Source organism: Alligator mississippiensis, chromosome 12 (assembly GCF_030867095.1).
Source record: "Alligator mississippiensis isolate rAllMis1 chromosome 12, rAllMis1, whole genome shotgun sequence".
NCBI lineage: Eukaryota > Metazoa > Chordata > Crocodylia > Alligatoridae > Alligator > Alligator mississippiensis.
The window spans coordinates 5,496,731-5,514,655 of record NC_081835.1 but is presented as its reverse complement, the minus strand read 5'-3'; the positions used below and the strand labels follow the sequence as shown (position 1 = coordinate 5,514,655).

The 17,925-nt window shown below is 40.6% G+C and overlaps 1 protein-coding gene across 1 annotated transcript in view; it reads right to left on the bottom strand.

Moving 5' to 3' along the window:
* TAFA1 (TAFA chemokine like family member 1) overlaps positions 1 to 17,590 on the bottom strand; it is a 304,009-nt gene extending 286,419 nt beyond the window's left edge. The window contains exons 1-2 of the mRNA XM_059715731.1: positions 17,147 to 17,590; positions 14,977 to 15,097 (exon numbers count right to left, since the gene is read on the bottom strand). Coding sequence (XP_059571714.1) covers positions 14,977 to 15,094 — 118 coding nt within the window. The 5' untranslated portion in view covers positions 15,095 to 15,097; positions 17,147 to 17,590. The remainder of the gene's footprint in view (positions 1 to 14,976; positions 15,098 to 17,146) is intronic.
* Between the last annotated feature and the right edge of the window lie 335 nt (positions 17,591 to 17,925).

Here is a 17,925-nt window from a genome sequence, read left to right as displayed (position 1 = left end):
CCAGTATCTACACAGGAGAGAGCAGAGACAACTGAGCTACTTCTGACTGTCCTGGCAGGAAGCTCATTGTCAAAATAACCCTGTCTTGGTCAGAACAACTTTACAATGCTTAACTCTACAACTATTACCTGATACGCCAACCCCATCTTTCAGCCAGAGAAACCAGTCCGCTGTGCACCACAAAAGTCTGGGAAGAGTCAACACAGAGGCTAATAATTAAGCTAACATCAGCACAGGGGTAAGGCACATGGTGGAAAATCCAATGATTACAGTCAAACATTTCAGTTCAGGTTATTGCCAAGTATATCAAATCCTGGCTAAGTAATTATGATCTTGTCCTCCACTGAGGAAGGTGAAAAGGTAAAACATTTAAGAACAAGAGCCTGATGGAAATATCTTGTCACCTCCAAATGTAGCAGTTACACATCCTGGCCCATAACAATTCACAATTAATGACAGTGACCATCTGGGACAGGTCTGGTGAAGGACTGGTGGAGTTAAATGGGCCTCTTTGTTCTTAGTTCCTCTTCACATCCTCCTTCCTAGCTAATGAAGACTTTCTTCTGCTCATATGCACATCTTGGTACTAATAAAGAAGAAAATCTTGTCATATGATAGAGATGAGAAGCCTGAAGCATCCAAAAATACCTTTCCCCGCTCAGCAGAGGTCACTATGCATTAGGATAAGGATTAATTAAATAGAATAGAAAACACTATTACCTTACTCTGAGGGTTTCAGTACAATCATTTAGAGCCTAAAATTACAATGCTCTATACTATCACTGGTTTTCTGGCTTCATTAATTTTTTTCTCCCAAAGTCAGCATTCAGACTCTTACATGCCTTTGTCTCCTGCTGTCATCAAGGCATTTATATGCATTAATCCATGACAAATGGTTTCATTTGATCCATAACTGATTTCCCCGCCTGCCAACTAGAAAGGGATAATAGAAATAACAAGAAAAACTAAAAGAAAACAAGAGGGATCATCTATTTATTGAGAAAAGAAAAACAATATAAAAGTTAAGGCAAACAATACCTAGCTGGCTGTCTTAGTCGAGAAAGTACTGGATTTGCAACCACGGAAAGCCAATTTCCAGGGCTAAAGACAGAAATGACACGTAAACCGCTGTAAGTGATCGGAGACTGGTTCTAACCTGTAACACAACAGAAGTGCAGTGCGCATAAACAGCTTTCAAAATGGCCAAAATCGGGAAAAGATAAACCTGGATGGATGTAGTATCAGAATTAACTGATTTAGGTTAAATCAGTTTATTGAACTTCTGTCCCAGATCCCCTCCAGATTTATGTTAACTCACAGTTCCCCAGCATCCCAGGATGCTTTGCACTTTCCCCGCAAATCCCACTTCATAGGGTGAGCGGGCTACTCTTAGCCCAAACTCTCTGCTCCACCCCAGCAGGGAGGTGTGCTCTAGTGCCCCCTAGCTTCTGGCCTGGGCCACTGCAGGCGTGTGTTTCCGGAATCAAATTGAACGTCTGTTCACTTATTGGTTCAATCTAAGCAGCTTAAACTAACCTTCAAAGATTGAATCAATTCAGCCTCAGGATTTTTGACTGTCTGTACTTAGGCTGGGAAAACAGACCACACTCTAAACCATAGGATACAACTATATGATTACTACATCACAGATGCGGGGAATAGTTTGCAGAGAGTAATTCCCAACAAGATGCTTACCCTGTACCTTAGACCTAAAATCAAACCAGAAACAAACCTTTTGGAAGACTTCCATCACCTCCTATCCCCTTGTTATTGTTCATTTTAATGCACAGCAGTGCTTCCTACCTCCAGCCGAGACCCCACCAGGTAATGCAACCTACTGGAGAAAACTGCAGAAAAACTGATACTACCAATCAGAAAAGGGAGCCAGAAACTGCCTGGCTCATAGCATATGATATCTTCTATTTGATATGAAAGATATGGATATATGTTGTGAGCGAGTTAGTCCTGAGATGAACTGAAATGGTGACCACACAAGGACATCTTGACAGGCAACCTACTTTAGGCTGCCTACATTTCTCTTGGGAAGGATGCAGCTGCTGATGTATTTGAGTATGTGTTACTAGATAGTTGTCCCTTTGAAACTGTAAAGTCTACATCAGTGGCTTTAGGTTGTTGCTTAGGATAATCAAAGCAATCCTGCACTGCTAGGAATATTGAAAGGGTCAACAAAAAAGGAACAAAGAGCTCCCAAGCAAAGCATATCAAGTTGCAAGTTTTTTCTTTTACTTTCTAAATAAACACATCAAGTTACACCTTATGAAATCAATTCTTCCAAAAGGCGCTAAGACCTTTTATAGAATTTTCCACTCCATTCTGATTCTAGAATCAATACTCAAAATGTATTAGTAGTGTTCACAAGCTTCTGAATGGAGAAGCAGTTTGATTTTTAGATGCTTTATGAAAAAGCAGTTCTATTTATTCATACTTTAAGCCACATTTTACTAGAATTCACCCTCATGAAACCTTCAGCTGATATAAAGCAGCCTAGATCCACTGAAGCCAAAAGAATTAGGCAGATTTACATCAGCTGACAGTTTGACCCTAAATTTTTTTGTAGTTGTATTTTGGCCTCTTTATTCTACAGACATTATCTTATTAGACAATGGACCTAAGCTTTTCATCATTGCCCAATCCAGAGTAATTCTACTGAATGTACAACTCTCAAGATTTTTTCTTAAATTCAGAATCAGGCTATTAGGGATTCACAGAATCATAAAAATTCAGGTTGGAAGGACCTCAGGAGGTCACGTCTAATCCAACCCCCTGCTCAAAGCAGGACCAGCCCCAACTACATCATCCCAGCCAAGGCTTTGCCAAGCTGCATCTTAAAAACCTCCAAGGATGGAGAGTTCACCACCTCTCTAGGTAACCTGTTCCAGTGCTCTACTGCCCTCCTCATGAGAAGGATTTTCCTAATCTCATCTAACTTCCCTCACTGCAACTTGAGCCCATTGCTCCTTGTTCTGTTGTCTGCTCCCACTGAGACCAGCCCAGCTCCATCCTCCTTGCAACCCCCCTGCAGGGACTTGAAGACTGCTATTCAATCCCCCTGAGTCGTCTCTTCTCCAGACTCAATCAGCCCAGTTCCCTCAGCCTCTCCTCACCAGTCATGTCCCCCAACCCCCGATCCATTTTCATTGCCCTCCACTGGACCCTCTCCAATTTGTCCAAATCCTTTCTGTAGTGGGGGGCCCAAAACTGGACACGGGACTCCAGATGTGGCCATCACCAGTGCTGAATAGAGGGGCAGAATCACTGCCCTCCATCTGCTGCCAACGCTCCTACCAGTGCAGCCCAGGATGCCCTTAGCCTTCTTGGCAACAAGGGCACATGGCTGGTTCATATCCAGCTTCTTGTCCACTGTCACCCCGAGGTCCTTTTCATGTAAGACTCTATTGTAAGAATGCTTATTCCATTGGACTATCCTCCATTCCCTTTAACAGAAGGAAGCCACATTCCTCCCATCCACCAAATCTTTTTTCCACCGGTCCACTCTACACAATATTTACTAGAAAAGAATAAATTCCTTTCATTCGGGCATATTCTTTTAAAAATAAACAAATAAATCACTGCAACTTATTTTGCCAAATAAACTATCCTTACTTACTCCCAACAACTTAATTAAACACAATTAACTCTAGTTTGTTTTGGCAACCAATTAATGTCATGATCAAATATAAATAGAATCTGCAAGAAAAGATTATAATTAATAAATCCTTTACAAAACAGTAAAATTACACTGAAGCTTTGCTTGCCAGAAATACTTTACTGCATTTCTGAAGAGCATTAATGAGGACACTAAAAAAAGATAATAAAGTTTTATCAAAGAGTGTGCAGCTATTTTACTGAGGTTCTTGGCCTCACTTAAGCTGATCTGTTGGCTGCTAACATTGTTTAGATTTTAGAAAATTGTAACACCGCATTTCCCGCTTTCTAATCAATGGGTTTGCTACAGGCATTTTAAATATTTAAGGCCAAATTCTCTATTCACATAATTTATTGACTTAAACATTGTTACGCCAGCAAAAATTATCTCCCATTGTATTTAGTTCATTCACTGTTGGATATTGTTTCCCAGATAATTACTTCTTCTTATTTTTCTATCATGTAGATTTACATAAAAGCAAAAACATGAATCCAATGGGAACCCACACTTTGACCTGGGTTACGACCAGTGCTATCAGTCAGGGATACACTGATTTTTCAATTATTTTGTTTTCCAGCTGTAGAATATATTATTTATTTAGGGCCCTGCTACACATTCGAATGAATGTTGGATAGAAACCAGTCACAGAGCTGTTACACATTTTGAAGCACTCACTTTGGGCCCTGGTACACGTTCAAAATAAAGCTAGATAGAAACCAGCTATGGAGTTTGTTACACATTTTCAAGCACAAACTTTGTAGCTGGTTTGCTCTTTTTATAGCTGAAGAGCCATTTTATTCTGTGATAATAATTTGCATGATCTACTGTTATTGGTGATTAACCGGTGAATTGTGTAACATATGTAACATGTAGCCAGGAGCATAGAGAGAGACTGAGTTTGTTATAGGCACATACGCATTTTGAGCATGCAAGCACTTACCATTAAGAAAAAGCTTTCAAAAAACTTATCAGACATGGATCTCAATGGGAACTCAATGACAGAGCAGGTAAGAAACCCTGGCCCTCGGTATTTTAAAAAAACAAGTGCACTTTGTATACAATAGTCTTCATTACCCAAAGCCCCACACACAATTCAGAGTCCAAGTGCAAGGCATATCAATGAGGCACTGTAGCAGAAGGGATCCAAGTAGCCCCAAACCAGAGACTCAATGAAATATGCAGGTGCTCTGGATCTTTATAATGATCAATATTTAAGGCCAGATGCCCTACATCCTACCTCGTACATGTTGATATTATTCACGTGGGTCATCCCGTGGCTTTGCATGGGATGAAGCGCGTGATCATTAGGGTTGGCACTATTGGGCCCTTGCCTTTCTGCAGATGGTGTGCTCTCCAGTAACCCAGCTGCTTTCATCAAAACAGAACTACTCTTCCATGGAATAACGGCAGCTGAAAAGCACAATATGAACGTGCGATTGGTAATGATTATGCCAACCCAATAACCTAAGGCTTCATCTTGCACCCAGTGCAATCAAAGGGCAATCTACCAATGTCGACAGAAGCAGGATTAGGTTGTGTTTTTTTTAAGCCAACCAAAGCAAATGAGAAGAGGGAAGAGACAGAGAGATGTCAGAAAATAATCTTCAAAGCGGAGCACAGGAGTATGAGTCACAAATTTACATGTGCTACTTTGTAACTTCATTCACTTTAATTTACACCACAATTCCCATTGTGCATCCTTGAGTGAGACTAATAAATTTAGTCTCAAGCTGTGCTGCAGCCCTCATGGTACCTGCCTAAGGCACAATGAGGAGGAGGCTCCAGGACCATTCCAGGCTGAAACAAGTGTAGCTGGAGAGAACAGCTCTGTTCAGAGCATTTGAAGGCTGTAGAAAATGCCAAATCCCACAAGGAGAATAAATCTTGCTTGTAGCAAAGGATGGTTTCACAACAGAGAGGAAAGGAAAACATGCAAGAGGAAATGCAAAGATTATAGACGGGGGAAGAATCAAACAATATGAAGATAAGGGCGGGGGGGTGGAAATCGCTTGTATCTTAAAAGATGTATTTGATACTGCTTTTTAAAAAACAAACCTCTCTTGCACTTAAATAGGCTAATAATTAAAGGCTGTTTTCTGATGTTATCAGCAGAAACACTTCAATGCAGACACCATGTCTACTGCCTTTGGGGCATATATTTGTAGGTGTCAGATTCCCCTTGGGGCTTCACCACCGTAGTACCGATTCTCAGTCTTGTTATCCTGTGACAGCGTGTTACAAGTAGAGCAGCGTACTGAAAGGTCCCTTCATGACTCACATATAGGCCCCAGGGCTGCACTCACAGAGACCAAGGCTTGACACATGATGGTGGGAAGAGAAGAGGGCCACCAGGGATTTGATCCTCAATGCTGCTGAAGAGCGATGCGAGGCAAAGCACTAGCAGTGGGCAGGCAGGTTTTGCTCGGCACGTCCCCAGAACGGCTTCTGGGCAGCGCGCAGACATATGCAATGTGCAGTGATGAAAACAAGGATCTCTGGTTGCTTTCAGCTGAGCGCAGAGGAGAGTCAACGCAGGCATGCCAAGGGATGAAGACAGAGCACGGTCAGTGCACAGGGATTTACATGCCAATCCTGTGCAAGGAAGCGGCATGTGGAGCAGTCACTGTTGTTCTTTCACCGCTCTTCTCCTGGCCCCTTGGAGTTCTGCTTCAATGCGACATATAGGGAAGGGTTGATCTTGGGAAACAATCATGCCTATGAAACAGCAGGTGCTCAGTGCCCTGTGGGGCACCTACTCCCCCTCCGTTTACATCCTTGTCCCGGACGGTAAATAACAAAAGCACTGCGTTCAGCAGCGTGACCGGTTATGGCTTCCCCACACCTGCAGCACAGATGTGCTAAGCACAAAGAACGGGATCTCCCCAAACAGCCTCTGGCAAGCTGCTGACAAGACGGAGGCAAAGTCAGAGCTGTTTTGTAGCACCTCCTATCCCATGATTTGTATCAGGCGGTTAAACAGCTCAGGTATGTCACTGGAACATATATCAATTTGAATAGCAATGGAAGTTATTATGGAATCCAAAGCAGACAGTCAGCAGTCCAGATTAGCTGCTGTAACAGAGCATGCTACAGGCAGCTACTTCTGCATGCACTATTACAGCAGCTAATTACTAGGTGGTGGGCTGGGGGCATTGGTAAGGACCTGTGTGTACTGAGCAAATGCCTGCTCCTGGTTTCAATGCACTATAGCCCTGGGCACAGTCACGCAACGTCTATACTAGTACAACTTATTCCAGTGGGTAGTTCTTCCTGAATTTTCAGGGGCTAACTTTACCCTGGAGTAGGCTGATTTACCCCAGTTTAGGATGGCAATTAGCATGGAGCAATAAACCCCAGCACACTTCACACAGGAGTCAGCAGGTCCTGGGCACGGCGTATACACAAGACTTGAGCAGTTAGAGCCAGGGCAGAGGAGCCCTGGGCCAGCAGCAGGCTCAGGGTGGGGGGTCAGCCCCGGGCTCCGGGTTGTGGTGTTAGGTGGCAAAGGGACTGGCTGGGGCACAAGGGCACAAGGGTGCTACAGACCAATAGTCAGCAGGCAGTCCCTGCACTGTAGCACTCTTGTGCCCCAGCCAGTCCTGGCCACCGTCTACCCATGTGTTGAGGCACTGTAAATTCCCCTGCCATAGGATAGTACTTATCCCAGACAGTACTCTCCTATGGTGGAGTTAATTCATTTACTGAGCCCTAATATGGGAGCACATGTAGATGGTGACGCTTTACTGCGGAGCTAATTGGTCAACTTGGCAGTAAAGCACATGTGTAGATGCACCTTGTAACACCTAGGCAAAGCCAAATTACACCAGTGTAAGTGTGTCATGTGCCCACATTCATTCTTTATGCCCCCTGTGCCCTCTCCCAAACGTAAGTCACTCCCTCGTAATACCTTGCCTTCCACCTTATATGCAAGAGCAGGAGACTGAGCCTACATGAGGTGGATAAAGATAAAGCTCCAGCATTCTGGCCAAAGCATGTTCCTAAACTTCTCCAACTGCAAAAAACAAGAATCTTTTACATTTATAATAACCTCTGTTTAAATCAACAAGGTTTAAACAGCTGTGCTATATACGGTGGTAAAGCATCAGAGCCCTTCCTGAATTGACCCGCAACAGAAATTTTTACCGGAGGTAAATTTGATGAGGGAGTGTCCGGGCTAGCACTTACGAGTGTGTTAATTACCTTTGACAACCAATTTCACTAGGGTGAAAAAGAACCTTTTAATATCCATTAAAAGATATATTGTTGCAGCAGTCCCATTGATTTTTAGACCTTCTGAAAAGAGGCACTCTTAAATGATGTATCTGTCTCCTTTCAATCTCTAAGAGCCATAAAATCCCCTTTAGAAAACAGACTGTTTTAAGTGGCTATCATAGAAGAAATGACTGCATAAGAAGACACGGTTGCAGATGCAATTTTGTGTCATATGGGCCAGTGTGTAAAAAAAAAAAAAAAAATACTAAAAAAACTGGAATATGAAAACAGCTCAGCAGGTGGTGAGTTTCGATTACAGGTCCTGACTGGCTGGGAATGGCACATATCCCATTATTGTTGTTACCTCAATATCCTTAGCCTTCTTCCAGCATTATTGTTAGTTTTATCCACCTGTTATGTCTTGTCCTTTGGACAATAAGTACTTTGGGGCAGGGGTTATCGGTTATTATTAGACAACGTGGTTCAGTGCAGCTCCAAGCTGGTTGGCCCCTGGGTGCTACCACAACATAAACTAATAAATTGAAAATTTACAGTGTGCAAGCAGCACATAAAGCTGAACACCATCAAAGAGGAAATAGTTTTATCTTTTGCCACTGACTTAAAGGCACAAGGCAAGAGATTACTGGTCTTCATCTCAAGAGCTCAACCCATGGGGTTGCATCAGAACTTCAACCCGAAAACAGCTCATCTAGTTCTAGAAGCCATCACCATTTTTCCCAGTCGGTAGCATGAATGAGGCATTAGAAATGTCTGTTAACCCCAAGGACTCCCAGGTAGTAAATGTGAGTTAAAAAAATTAAGTTTGTAGAGGTTCTCCAACAAGCAAAGTATTTTCTCATGCTTGCCTTAACAGCTTCATACAAAGACAAACTATCAATTCGAAGAAAAAAGTTGCTTTTCAAGTAAAAAACAAACAAACCAGCAAGCTTGTGGTCTGTCCAGATAATGAAAATGTGAGGACTGAGGGTTTTCAAGGGGTTGAAATTTCAGAAGGTTGATAGGTTAGAAAGCAACAAAATGAAGACTTTCCCCACTGAGAAGACCCCAAAATGAAGATCTTGCAGTCTTGAGAACACATCAGCTTACATCCAGGAGGAAAGCTGATCCTTTCACATGGCCAAAGGTGCTAGACAACCCCATGTTCAGTGCGTCCGAGTCGCTGTAGGTATCAGCCCATAGCGCTGATTTATCATGTGAAGGACAGTGCAGAGTTGTTGAACCCAAAGGGGAGGCATTCCTGGAAGTCCTGGGTAGCTGGGGTTACATGTCCATACCATCCTTCCTTTGCGGATACAGCTCCCTACCTTCACATGATAAACCAGCTCTATGGGCTGATACCTAGAGCAACTCTGATCCCACTCTCTCATTTCCTCCCTCCGTCCTTTCTGCAGCCCTGTGAACCCAGAATAAAGAAGCAATTGTGTTTCTTTGGGCATAGGAACTAAATCTGTGCACTTCTTTCATAAGCCATACAATAGAGGTACAGGAGCACTTGACATGCTCTGTGTCATTGCGGTAAGTGGAAAGGCCAGGGAGAATTGGCAACGACTAGCTTCAGAAAGGAGGAGAAGCAGAAGGTCCAAAATGTAGTTATTGCTGCACCAGGGTTGCCAATTTTCTAACATGAACCTGAACTATTATGAAAGCAGAGAACGGGTTTTCCAAAATCTGGTAACTACCAATTAGATCACAAAACCCCCCAAAATTGGGAGATGTCTTGTTGGTTCTGAAAAGGGAAACATAGTCTTTCCTCTTTAATAAGAGCCCTTTTTAAGCCTAACCTAACTCAACCTTGAAGGCAGGACTCTGTAGATTTGTTTTTAAACAATGGGTTGCTATACGTTTCTACAATGCCCACTGCTTCGACCAAATAAATCATGCGAGTGCAATGGGTACGAATCAATATTCAGCCATGCCTGATAACATCTACCCAGTCACATTGCACTGATCCTGCCACACGGCAGTGACTTTGTTTTGTATACAAATGGGGACGCTTTCTATACTCTGTCTTTTAATTCAGTACTGGATGACTTCATATTATCAACGTGGAATCTGGAAGATACCAGAGGCATATGGCATTCATGGCTGACTCACTGAGTGGTTGTATTATACTAAATAAATAAGCCAAAATCTGGTCTTCTATAAGCCACGAGTAAATGTATTGGTTTCGGTGCACTTGCTTTACCTTTATGCCACTGTCACAAGATCAGATATCTGGTCCCATCTTTTTTCTGGTTTATTCACTTTAATGGGAAGCAGCAAGTGATTCTGGAAATTATTTACATGTAATTAGAGGTGAATTAAAAGGTCCATAGGACACGTCGATGTGTGCTGATTTAAGGTGCTTTAGCCATTGTTAAGGTGCATTAAGGGCATAGGTCTACGTAAGTGTGCCCTTAATGCACCTTAAAATGGCAATTTTATGCTATTTGCACCTAAATTTGATACCTGCAAAAGCAGGTATCAAATTTAGGTGTGAATAACTAAAATGCCTTAATGTATGTGTAGATGCGCTAAGGTGCATTAACGTTATGTATGTTGACTGACTTGGGACTAACTTTAGTCCCATGTTGGTCCACTCACCATGTTGATGCACCTTAGTGTGCATGTGTAGATGGATGCTTAAATCGCCTTAATGCACATTAGGCAAATGCGCATTAAGTTTAGGCGCACATAAAAGCATGTGCAGACATGCCCATAGTGATGAGCACATTCAACCATGAATATCAAAGAAGAAAGGCTAACATCCAATTTTTTCACTGGGATATCTCACATGGGTCACCCAAAAAATTGAGACGCAAACTGACAACCTGGGCCTGTGTAACTTCCTCAAGGTTATAAAAGGCAGTAGCAGAGCCAAATTAGAACTAAGAAATTCCTTCCTCACAGCGAGAGGCTGAAGTCACTTTAAAATGCTGTTAAGAAACACAACTCATACATTCTTGCTCAGTATTCATTTCTATGGGACAGCCCAGACACAATGATTTTTATCTATGAGTAAACGCTTTTTGGGATGATTTTCCATTAGTGTATCATAAGCTGCAGTTATAGTAAATGAGAGTTTGTAAAGCTTAATACTTAGTAGGTGTATATATGATATTTATATGACTGTATCACTTGATATATTACTGTTGCTTTCATCTGTAATACACAAAACACTGCCAATAGAAAAAAGTACAACTAAAACTACTATACACTTTCTTGGAACGATGCCTTGAGAAAGCCAACCACAACCCCACTGATAAAAGCCAAGCCAGTTCACGCTAATACAACTATCTTTCCTTCTCTGAATAGGTCTATTGTTTCTTAATTAACATGTTTGCAAATGTCAGTACTGTTATAGTAGGGATATGTTTCTGCTATCTTCCCAATATCTCTATATTTTACCATAACCCAAATAGTAGACTAATATGGCATTTTGTATGCTTAACAGATTATTTAGCAAAAAAGGTATAATACTAGGTAATAGCAACTTGCAATATTTTATGCACAGTTTTTGAATTCCAGGTGTAACCAGTGTGTTTTCCATTTTGTTTCAGTACTCAGCAATGGCTTTTGATGAATGTGAAACAGAATTCGTTGGTCTGTAATAAAACCATGACAGATTTTTTTTTCCAAATTCATAGCACTGAAAAGTGTATTTATTTTCTTTCTTTGCATCCTTGAGGCTACATGATGCTTTGCTGATATCATAGTGCCAAGTCAAAGGTCAATGCCTACTTCCTCTGCTTTTGTAGGAGTGAGTCAATACTGTCAATCACATGATCAATGAAGTATCACTGGCACTTGGCTAACTCTGCAAATCACAACCTGTCCACTCTAATCCTCAGGCCAATTCAATAGCCATCCAACTATATGTATTTTAGAGCCTGAAATGACTGCCTTTTATTGTTCCCATTATCACTGTTCCTTATTAAATCATAGAAAAAGTAATGCCCAGAGAATGTAGATTGGTTCCACCTAGAGTTATTTCCTATGAATACATATTTTGTATTATACCATTTTCCTGAAAATGAAATAGTCATATAAAGAACTGTAGAAGAACATGTATACTGCCTAAAGAGATTTATATTGCTATGGTACAGTGCCAGTTTGTACCAAATGAAGGCCTTGTCCTTTGGGTCTTAGTTAGAAGGAAGAAAAGAAATAAGCCCAAATGCTTGACAAAATTCATTGAAAAAAGTTCACCAAAACAGGCCTTATTAAGACATAATTATATGCACTTAAACCTGACTGATAATGTGACAAGGGAGACAATAGTTCATATGAATGTGCAATAAATACCCTATGCACGATGTTGCACTCCATAACATTATAACGTGTCCTGTATGTGCCCTTCAGTCAACATTTCACAGAAAATAAAGCTAAAATTACTCATAAATGCTGTCATATAAAATGGTTTATGTCGTTTGTTTGCAGGTCTTTACCTTCCACCAAGTCATCTAAAGTTTACAAAAGTGCTGAATTACAGAACTGTATGCTCTCAGTCCAAGGAAGATTTAAATTTATGTGTTGGTCCATATACTCTATAGGATTCTATTGAAAAACATTAAAAGACTTGCATTTAAGCAATTTTTGGAAAAAAAAACCCTACTCTACTTCTGATAAGTTGATCTCTGAGTGACCAATCACTGAAAGCTAACAGTGTTTCATCATCAGCTTATCTCTAATATTAAAGACAGATTTTGCAGCATGTACCAAATGAGTTGCATTGAAATGTATTATAGTCAATCACCTCAGTTGGGGTTTTTGGTTTTTTTGGCACAGCACATACATGGGTTCAATTAATGAAAAGTGTCTCTTTAATTACCCTACACTAACTAATCTCACCACTGAGTTTAATTGTTCAAAATGTCTTTCTCATTTAAGCAGCTCAGCAACACCTATAACGGAAAACCTACTACTGATGAACAGCCATGTTTGCCTCAACTCAATAAGTGAAAACTTCATATCCACAAATATTAAGTTCCTGATATTATGCATTGGTTCATCTTCACCCATTTAATCTACTGTTATTTGGCTGAATGTTTTAATCTTAGTTAAACACTACCTAAAATTAAATGATGCTTTCCTAATATTATAAATATGAAAATGCTTAGGGACTGCAGTGGAACTAATTAAAATCAGTCAGTTTGCTGGTTAACATGTTATCAGCCCTTTTTATGTATTGCATTCAGTTGGCAGATTGCAAATTCATGGCCTTATAAAAACATTGTCTTGATTCCATGTTATGACAGCAGAAATTGTCCAAAATTTCTAACAGTTTCCCCTAAAGGACCCTTGCTAGCTGGCACTTTCCAGGTGTGGAGCAATCTGAATCCGAGGTGAACATCACATCAAATTCCACTCATCTGTCAATGTAGTGGATTATTTCTTGAGAGACTGAAATTGGCTGCCTGGGATCAGAACACCATCAATCTTACTCATGTAGGGTGCGGAGTAGCTGCCTGAGAAAGGCTCGCAAGAGGAAAAGCTCTGCTGTTCCTAAGCAGGTGATGAGGCAGCTGTAAAACCTTCACTCTATCTGTATCACACCTCCGAGTGAAAGATTTGTCATTTTTCACATTTCCCCTATACTTGGTATGCATTCAGTGTCTTGCAGTTCCTGCTTCATAAAAGAGGCGATTTTTCAAGCTTAGGCAAATGTTGCAAAGCTCTGGATCTGCCCAGCTCTCATTTTTTATCATAATGCCACTTGTTTCAACTGATTTTGCAAAATGAGATTACATTTTCCTATCTCTTTAACTGTTTGTTTGGTTATTTCACTGGTGGACCGCCTCCGATCGCCAGTGGAGGTTGTGTGATGGTGTTAATGGCCATTTGGTTTATCCCTCTGTAGATCCCCAAAGAACAATATTCCATCTGGGACACAGCATTTAGTAACTGCCATGTTAAAGTTAGGGGCTAATACAAGTACATGATCATTGCTCATTAGATAAGTCTTCCAAAACATTTTTTTTAAATCTATTCCCCCACAGGCTATCATGATGCTTATTTTATGCAATTCAGTTTTGGGCAGGAAGGGAGAAGAGTTGGAAAAAACCTTCCATCATGAGACTGACTAAAGAGTCAGGATAAAATTTTCAAATGCATTAGGAGCCTAAGACTCGTTGCCTTTGAATATTTTACCCTTACTCTAATCTTTTTTTAATCTACCAGCTTCATTAAATGCTAATATTCTTTACATTTCATCTTTACAGTCTTTCCAAAACTTTCACTCTTTTCCCTAGGAGCTAAGTATATGATACCATGATGCCTTCAACTTTTAACTCTTTGATAAAAGTATGTTATAACACCTTTCCCACAAACATTTCACAAGAGATACCTGCCTCAAAGAAAAAGCAATTAAAGCTGAAAAAAGGAACTCTATCAATTTCTATTTGAGGAATAACAAAGCAATGAGAACACTTATTTGCAATCTTTGTCAATCCCATCAGTCACAAATCAGCTGAACTTTCCATTACAAACACAAAGGGACTCATCCTGACCTTAATTACACTCATTCATGCTCGTGAAAACACAGGCCTGAAGTCTACTTCAGGTCAAACATTTGAACCTCATTGATGGTCAACAGGAAACATTTGAAGCCAAATTCAGTTCTTATTTAATGCCAGCCCATTCTACCAACCTCAGGGAGGATGGACAGGCATAACAGAGCAGGATTTGTCTCAAAATATTTTCAGTCCAGATTGGCATAGCAATACATTTACACAAAACTGGGCTTTCTTCCCAGGGGACCGACAACGTAGTCTGTTATTATATAGAAAAAACAAAATAAGCAAGTGGGCCAAAGAAAAATTCAATTATTATCTGAAACAGGTTTCCCATGGTAAGCCTCCTCTGCTGAGAAGTTGTTAGAAAAGGATATTCAAAAGGAGTCATGTTCCCAAACACCAGACAGGCAAGGTACACATTAGGCTGAACGGAAAGACACTTTGAGATATATAGACAAACAGCTCATAATAGTTAAATGACAAAATGGGTTTTGTGATTATTCAACCGCTTGTCAAGACAGACATGAGAGCATGAGCAGAGCGCCTGTAATCTGGCAGCATCCTGTAGCTGATCAGTCCTACCTGGTCTGTGCAGGTGATGCTGCTGGAAAGTGTGATGGAGGGACCCCTGACAGAGCAGCATTGCACAGGCACTTATCCACAAATACAGGACCCAGGACATTGCAGAGACCATTGCCATTCTCTAAATGAAATATTAGACAGGCATTATTATCTATAGCCTCACAGCACACAATAGTCAGCTTTGATTACAACAGCATTTACATTCATTTTGTGAGATGTCCTTGTTTCCTTCTTTCACCTCTTGCCTCCCCTCTGTGCCCAACCTTGCAGGCTCTGATCCTCATAAAACAAAGGTTGCGTCCAAAAAGGACAGTTGGGATAAGGAGATGTCAGCATGGGAGACTGGGTAACTTTAATAATTCAGTGAGACAAATTAAGTGATAATGATCCAAGTACCAGAAGAAAACCAGTGTAAACAGAAGCCAGGGAACTAGCCCCACACTATTCTTCCCATTTAACTTGCAGAAGGAAAAAATCACAATGGTAGCCAAAAACTATGATCTTCAGATAGTATCGAAACTACTTTAAACACATTACGGAGAGTCAAACAACATGATCAGGTATCAGATGCATTTTAAAACACTCTCCATCCCCAAGACTGCCAAGCTGATACCTACCCAGTAGGTAACAGATTATTGTTTTTGACTTCCGTGAGCATTAATTTTTAATCGCGAGGCTGTCTGCTAAACAAAGTAATTGTTTCTCAGAATCGTGTTCTAATCCCCAGATAAAATCAGCTTCCTTTTATTCGACCCACGCTTGTAAAGGACTGGAGTGAGTCCAGATTGAATTTCATATGTAACAGATAGGAGGTATGATCTTTTCACAGGGCAGATTGTGTCAAAATTTAAAGAGAGACTGTTGTTGCAGAGGGATGGTGCGTTTCTTTTGCTGTCTCCCCATGCTGGCATACTTGCCTATTTTTTTATCTGTGGAGGTGAATATTTTCCAACTAATATTTATTACTGTACTAATTGGTTAAGTGTTCCTTAGACTCTGCAACTTGAACAGATCCTTCTCAATGCCTGCAAGGATCAGAGGATTTGCAAGGCTCAGCTACGCTACATATCGTCCAGTTCCCTTAACAACACCTTCTGCTGCATTTCATATTGCCAAATTAATCAAACTTCAGGCACTCTCCTTATTCAGCCAATGACATGATGCCATCTTCTATCTAGTAATCCAATCAGCTGAACATCATTTTCACTGAGGAAGAAAGACTTTAAAGCTAAAAATCTCCTCCATAGGAAAGCTTGTGCATTTAGGAAAAATTAAGGGAACACATGTAAAACCCCTAACTGACCTCTTAGCAGGATTTTTCCTTACTTGGGGTACTAGTACTGTTAAAATAACAGGGATGCTCAAGTGTTAATAAAACACGTGCATAGAAAAATAATTTGTGCTATTTTAATAGAGAGGCATGGTCTTTGGGGTGTTCTTAACTCTGATGGACTAAAAAGCCCCAAATAAACTGATGTGTATATTTAACTGCAAAACACTGTTTTCATCAGCATGAACCTATTTATTCTCTGGCTGTGTCTGATGCACAATTCAGTGTATTATTAGTTTCTCTTCCCACCATTTACTTTTGTATACAGTAGACTTTTCCTCCTTTGTTTTCACACCAAGTGATAGTGCAACATAGACTCGACCCCCTCGGATGGTAGGAAAAGCAATACAACTCTTGTGCCCTCAGAAATTAATGCATTTATACAGGGAGATAAAAGAGAAAGATGACGGTAACATATAGAGATATCTTGGGCATTAAATGCTCCTCTTTAACCTGAACTTTACAAATCCTAGCCAAACCGAGAAGCAAATCAAACTTCTACAGTCTCCCAATTGCTTCTCTTTCCTTCTTCAGGCATCTCAATCACACTGAGAAAAATGACTTTTAAATTCACCCCCTGTTTTCATTACTCGTTCCCTACATCTTTTCCACCCTTCCTCAAACTACCTTATTTTAATTAACTTTCTTCTAGCCCCAACCTTCCTAACTGGCATTTGTTCCTGCACTTGTTTGTCAGCTCGCTGCAAACTGCTATCCAACACTGTTTTGTGCAAAGAGATCAGCCTGTTAATAAAAGAATACAACAGTAATTCCCCCAGTTATTATCAGATGAGTTCCCGATCTGCTTGCTGAATCTTAAATCCTAAAGAAGCTCCTTACCTGAGTAATCCAACCAAGAGCAGAGCTCTCTATTAGTGTTCATTGGAAAGATCTAACACTTATTTAAATCCATCTGTACCACAATGAGAGATGTTAAAACAGCTTCCCAATAATCTTCTTTATCAGGATTAAAAAAAAAAAAAGAAGAAGAAGAAGAAGAAAAAATTCTCGCTCTCGTTACCAATCCTATTCCCAGAGTAAAGAAGACATCAGAGCTCTCCGACTGTTGTCAGAAAAGTGGCCAAGGTTTGAGGGGTGGAAACCTTGTCATTTTCACCTTTAAATCATCTCCTAGCGTCACCTTCTGCTGGATGAGACCTCTGAAGTGATCTTGAGATAATTTGCAGCTTCCAGTGTATTTAAAGATGAGGATCAGTTTATGTTTAATGAGAGACCAGCCTCACTACAGTGCATTCAGTGCAGAGTAAGGCAGCTGTACGTACAAAGCCGGATTGCTATACAATGCTGTAAGTACCGGTAGCCTATTTCAATACATCCCTGCTCTGTAAAGTATCACATGTCTTAAAGTGACATTACCCTCTATTACAAGCTACAATGAATTGCTATCATAGCCCACTATCTCTTAACTGGAGTTGCATTGAAATACCAGCATATCTGATATTCTTCACAATCCAGAATATAAAAGAAAAGCTCTCTCCCCACAAGGAGGGCGTGCTTGAAAAGCAGAGGATGCTCTGAGAAGTAAGGTGGAAAAGGAGAACAAGTGAATACAAAAAGACAAAACACATAAATATAGGCATACAAAGGATTTCCCAGGG